At 43.3% G+C, this 6181-nt stretch overlaps 1 protein-coding gene across 1 annotated transcript in view; it reads right to left on the reverse strand.

Annotated features, from left to right (window-relative positions):
- The window catches only part of LOC104995312 (E3 ubiquitin-protein ligase HUWE1-like), a gene marked incomplete at its 5' end in the record, with an annotated part of 20315 nt that overhangs the window by 12396 nt on the left and 1738 nt on the right, over positions 1 to 6181 (reverse strand). Inside the window, 7 exons of the mRNA XM_010849193.1 lie at positions 2 to 90; positions 1573 to 1618; positions 2715 to 2869; positions 3030 to 3119; positions 3382 to 3560; positions 4425 to 4653; positions 5952 to 6179. Coding sequence (XP_010847495.1) covers positions 2 to 90; positions 1573 to 1618; positions 2715 to 2869; positions 3030 to 3119; positions 3382 to 3560; positions 4425 to 4653; positions 5952 to 6179 — 1016 coding nt within the window. The remainder of the gene's footprint in view (position 1; positions 91 to 1572; positions 1619 to 2714; positions 2870 to 3029; positions 3120 to 3381; positions 3561 to 4424; positions 4654 to 5951; positions 6180 to 6181) is intronic.

A 6181-nucleotide genomic window follows, 5' to 3' on the forward strand; every position in this document is an offset into this window, starting at 1 on the left:
GCAGAGTGACAAGGGTCTCCCTGGGCTCAGATGTAGCTACATCAGTTGAAGATGGGGTTGCTGGGTAGCTGTCAGGCATAGGAGTCCCATCTTTCTCGGAAAGAATGACAGTAAGGTTGTTAAAGGGCAGTCAAGGACAGGGGGAGCCACTCAAATCAGCACATGTGGCATGACAGTGATGCAGCATTCCCCTTAACCACCAATTGCTCCCAGGAATAGCACCTGGCTGGTCTGGTATCTCGGGATGAGGGCTAAGGCACAGTGCCATTAGTGCCAAGAACCAAAGATCTGAGTCTTTGCAGACCCTAAGAATTAAATCCTTTCTGTGCCCTGGGTGGAGGGGGAGAGTTCAAGTCACTTTATAATATTTGCCTCACACTACATATCACCTGTCCCCTTCCACCTCCTTTTTCTTGCAGTCCTAATTATCCAAGTAGCATCTACAACTCTGATGGAAGCAACAGTGTTAAGACTAAATGTGAATGTGCTACACACCAGGGAAAGTAGTAAGTTGTATAGTTATCTTCAAATTGGGGCCTAAAATCCCTACCCCACAACAATACAACTTACTACCTCACCCCAGCATGAGCAGAGTCCTCTAGCAACAGCAGCAGGCAAAGAGCCATTTTACCTGATGACAGACCCTTTCAATGACCTTCTGCCAGATTCAGGGCACCAGGACTCCTACCCTCTTTCACTGCTTTAAAAAATATTGTGTAGGCTTTAGTACAATCATTTCCCAACTCAAGTGCCGAAGGAGACAGAAGGTATAGGGTAGCAGAAGTAAGTTCTGAGGAAATAGGGGTAGGGGAGACATATAATACCACATAGACCAGTTATTAGAATCACAGTCACAAAATAGCTACATTAGGCACATTAGAAGGAGGAATCAAAAGTATTTAGTAGTAATACCATTTAGCCCACAGAGCTACCCTCCCCCAAAGCAGACTGCCCAAGGCAACATTCCTAGACTTTTAGATTCCACAGACCCATGAAATTTATATAAAAACAAAAAATAAAAAGAGACTAACACAGGGTTACCAACTTTTAATTTAACCAAGTAAGAAAAAAAATCCATTAATATCATTTAATAAAAATATTGTGATACCAAAGAAGTAGGAAATACATAATCTCTGTAATTTATAACAGTTCTTTAAATTGAACGCATTCAGCTTTCTGAAAAAGTCATTAAAGCTCCCTTATTCTGTTAACTTCCACCAAGGACTAGCATTTAGGAACCACTGTCAGGCGTTCTCATGAAGCACCATACCACAATGGTCACTAAAAGGGACAGGACACACAGCCTCACTACACATGCCAGAATGCAGTACAGCATAATCAGAATGAGAACCTGTAAACAGAGTACGTGGAAGGGGAAGTGCACCACCGTGGGAAAGACAGTAGACTGTATAGTTATCTCCAAGATGGGGTATGACCCTAAAACTATACAATCTACTACCTCATCCCACAGAGCACCAGTGTTCATCTTCAGTCTACTTGGGCCAGCTACTTGGGTCAGGAAAAAGAATCAACCAATAATTAGCAAGAAGGAAAAATGGGAAGGAAAGTTACCTGAGAGGTTCTGTTCAGTGGAGTCATTTGTCTTAGATGCAGCACACTGCAAAGAAAAGGGACAGACCAATGTGGGACTTTGCAAGCACATGAGATAGAGGTCAACTCTAATAGTCGCCATCTCCCACATATGACCTGGATGGAGGATAAGCACTGTAGCATGAAAATAGACCTCGAATTTCTCTAATATAAACTCATGTTTGAGATGGCTTGGGGATAAGGGGGAAACTGTCAGGGAGCTGACTAAACAATGAGAGGAAAGGATAATAAAAACCACGTTGGAGCTGGGCTTGGGCACAGGACATGATCTGAACACACATTGTTGAAACCAGCAAGAATTTCATCTATCTATAGTTCCCTTCTTTGGGCTTATTTTACACTCCAGGTTTTTCAATCATTCACCATACCTGCTTATTTCCCAAACCTTTTAATGTGTTTGAAGCAATGCTACTGTTTATTAAAAGGTCAAAGTTCTCTACAAAGGTATCAGTTAGATCAAGTTTGTTACCATAATTGAACATTTCAATATCCTTTTAAGTCTGATATTCTGTTGAGTGAGGTATAATAAAATCTTTCACTCAAGTTTTTCTATTTTCTTATATTTCTATCAGCATTTACTTTATATATTTGAAAGTTATACTATTCAAGGCTCCAAAATTTTCAGAAAAACCAAAATCATGTTAGAGATTTCATTTATTGAGCCCTAGAAAATGCCATGTGGTGAAGGGGTTCAAGATAAAACATTTTCTCTGATTTGAAGCCTAAGCCCAACTTGTTCAAATGTTGGAATGGAATCCTATCAATACGGTTTCCCTGACGCTTGCAAAGGCAATCCACTGAAATGGAATTGAAACATTAAAAGCATGGGCTTAGTCAAGGTCATTCATTCTTCTTGTCTAACCATAAGTCACTGAAAGTAGAGACTATACAGTGTAACTGCTATGTTAGGAGCTCTGGCTTTGGTTTTTCCCCTAGAAGCCATATGTGTGTACAGTGAATTTGGAGTGGATTATTTCTCAGGTTCAATGTGAACGTCTTAGAATCTTTAATGACTCTTGGGGCCAGCCACATGTATGCTGAAACTGCAGGAAAGTTAAAGCAGACATAGCCAAAGATGAATCCTCCCAGCTCATGGGAATCACCTGTGCACTCTGATCCCTGTTCTCCTTATCTTCTTTGCCTTTGTCGGTTATCTTTGTTTCTTCCTCAGCTAGTTGTTTCCTCCTTTTCTCCCTCCTTTCTTCCAGCTCCTCATCCCTCAGGAATTCCAGATGATTGACAATGGGCACTTTAACAACTGGACCAAAGAAGCAAAAGATGAGAGGTTGCTCAGGGGAGGTAGGGAGAAAGCCAAAAGGCAGAGCTTGTGGTCACAGAAAACGAGGAAAACAATTTTCCATGCAGTGTCTCAGCCCTTGAAGATTCACTACTGCCCTTATCACCAAGCTGCTACACACCTGAAACACAGTCATGCATGCTCTCAGCATCAAGAACTTTGCATTCCTCTGTCCAGCGAGTCAGGGCTGTAGGGATACTGGATAGGGTCCCTGTAGAGAAACCAAGGAGAGTGAGACCTTAGCCTTGTCATGCATCAACTGATCCAAAAATTGCAGCATTTCCCTAACAGGACCCAATGTCTACCATAAGGTTTGGCACATCACAGGTACTAACGTCTTTGGCTAAATCACCGAGTTGTTCTGGTTCCTGTAAAATGGGGTTTCTCCAAGCAGGGTGGATACTATTCTGTGTTTCCTCAGCACGGAAAAAGAACCAGACAAACGTTACCCTTTTTCCACCACATAAACTTGCCTGCTTGGCTGGTAGCTGTGCTCTGATCATGGAAAAAGTCATCCAGTAGTTCATCATCAGACCGGGCGATGATGTGGACGTCATCGTTGCCCACTAGGAGGCGGGCTCGGCCTCGGCTTTGTAGGGGAAGGCTGCTGCTCAGCTGAAGGATGTCAGCAGCAGCAGAGGGACCAAGCAACCTGTAGGGTGATGGTGGGGTGTCATGGTCACTGTATATCCATAGGGGCCCTGCAACCTGTTATTGTGAGATCCTTTCTGTATCCTCTAGGAAATGCATAACATTATTATGGACCTGATCATATTGCATGTAAGTCTTACTTTTCTAACTACTCGATCAGTCTGCCAACTTTTTTTTGGTTGAAATTGCATATTACTCCATAGTTCCTGGAACAGAGTGAGCATCACTGATATCAGGCACTGTGTTAGGGTAGGGCTCCCCAGGTGGCGCTAGTGGTAAGGAACCTGTCTGCCAGTGCAGGAGACTTAAGAGATGTGGGTTCAATCCCTGGGTCAGGAAGATCCCCTGGAAGAGGGCATGGCAACCCACTCCAGTGTTCTTGCCTAGAGAATCCCATGGACAGAGGAGCCTGGTGGGCTACAGTCCATAGGGTCACACAGAGCAGACATGACTGAAGCGACTTAGCAAGGTATGGCACAGCATGGTTTAGGGTATAATATCTCTCTTGTACACCCACTACTATTGTACATTGACCATTATGACATCTATACTTCTTCCTTTCATCTCTAAAAATTGTTTCTCCCTAGTGCGAGAAACTAAGCCCAAGGGCAGGGATCCTCTCCTGACTGTATCTTAGCAAAAGTTTAAGCTTATCATGTGAGATGCTTAATGACTGCTGAATCTATGCACAGGACACTTAAGCAAAAGAATATGTTATACAATTTGGTATTTCCCCAAAGGCTGCACATATAATCCACAAAGCAACAGGGCAAATACATTATTTGTTCTGTCACAAGAACGTTATCCTGTCAGATCAAAACAATGCTAAAGCTCAGTGAGCCCAATAATCTTCCTTGTAACTCACCTCTGGAGTATAAGAGGAGGATTGGGCTGGCGATTCCCAGGGTAGTGAACGTGAATGGTATGGCCTGTGTTGGCTGTCAGCTGTCTCAGGGTCCTTTGACTGCGCCCAATGCCCTGGGTGAGACGTGTTGTAGAGGAGCCACTGCCCAGTGTCAGGGAACTGTGATCTGCATGGCGTACCATCAGTGGGTGGGTGGTAGGGATATTTCCTGGGGATGGGGGGATGTCTGCTGCAAGGACAATATGCAAAGGGATCAGTGCCAAAAAGAAATTTCTCCATGGTTGTTCAGGCAGAACCATGTCTCCTGGGCCTTACTTCCTCACACGGAAACCTGAGCTTTGTCCTTTCTCCCTCATTCCCACACCTCTTCTAGGATCACTGATACTACCATGGCTTATGCTGCCATCTCTCACCTAGATACTGCAACAGTCTCCTAAGTAGTACCTTATCCCAATCCATTCTTGACACTAAGCCACAGTGATGCTTGTTGGAACCTCAGAAACATGCTGTTCTCTCCGCCTTGACAACACCTCTCCCCACTTTTCACCTGTTTTGTTGTTCTTGGCCTAGAAATTACTTCTGATTCTACAGATGGGCCTTTACTCTGTGCTTTCTTACCATATTGCAATGTAATGCCGGCTTACTCATAATTCTTAATAGACCATAAGCTTCTATGAGGGAAAAGGACTCTCTTCTTTTTTATTGCTATATCCCTAGTACCTAAAACACAGTAGGCACTCCTCACATATTTGTTCAATTTGCTGAATGGACAAAGGCTCAACTTATAAGAAAGACTGATGGAAATCACAAAAATGCAAAGAAAACCACAGAATAGAAAGTATCTTGAAAATTATGTAATCCACCCCATTTTTTCCACATTTTTCATTTACAGGTGACAAACTGAGGCTCAAAGAGGTAAGAGACTACTTGGCCAAGACAACAGACCAGAACAGTTCAGTGTTTTCTGCTATATTGTGCTTGTGATTTGGGAGTAAAGACCTGCCTTCTCAAGACAGTTTAAGAACTTGATGCTAAAAGGGAACTTTGATGTTGATGGGGGAGGAGGGAGGGAAGAGATTCACTCTCTCCTCTGAAAAGATGCATCCTTGATGAACAGAGTGAATGTGTTCAAAATCTACTCCCCTATGCCAAGCTCAAAGGTGTCCATCCAAACTCTCAAGATCCAGTGTTACAGACATAAGGATTAGTTATTGCCCTATCACTGTAGTGTGCACATGAGTGCCTGATGCAGTCAGCCTTGGTCTTTCTTTTTTTTGTTAATTCAAGCAATTCATCAAGTTGTTCAGGCTCTAAACTGGCTGCCATTTACTGAGGTGGCGAGAACAAAAGCAGCCTCTCATAATTTCTTCTTCTAGGTATACACTTATTGAGAGAGATTGATTCAGATATCCCTTGCCCCAGGAAATCAGCTAAGAAAAGAAGTGCTTTCTGTATCAGATTGAGAGCTGCTCTGGTTCAGGGTATAAGAATCAAGAGATAAAACCCAGCTGAGCCCCTGTATCTTACTAGCACTGGAGAACATGTTGTCAAACTCAATGATGAGATCATCCTCCCGGTCAAAGCGCTCAAATCGGACCAAGGGAGAAGCGTTCATATCAGGGTAATCCTCATCCAATTCCATTTCAGAGCCATCGTCGTCATCGTCTTCATCTCCCTCTTCACCTTCATCATCCTCCTTAAGGGGAAAATAGGAGATGGAGAATTGCTGGAGGTAAGGATTTCTGAAGTCTGGTGTC

Source organism: Bison bison, unplaced genomic scaffold (assembly GCF_000754665.1).
Source record: "Bison bison bison isolate TAMUID 2011002044 unplaced genomic scaffold, Bison_UMD1.0 scf7180017850792, whole genome shotgun sequence".
NCBI lineage: Eukaryota > Metazoa > Chordata > Mammalia > Artiodactyla > Bovidae > Bison > Bison bison.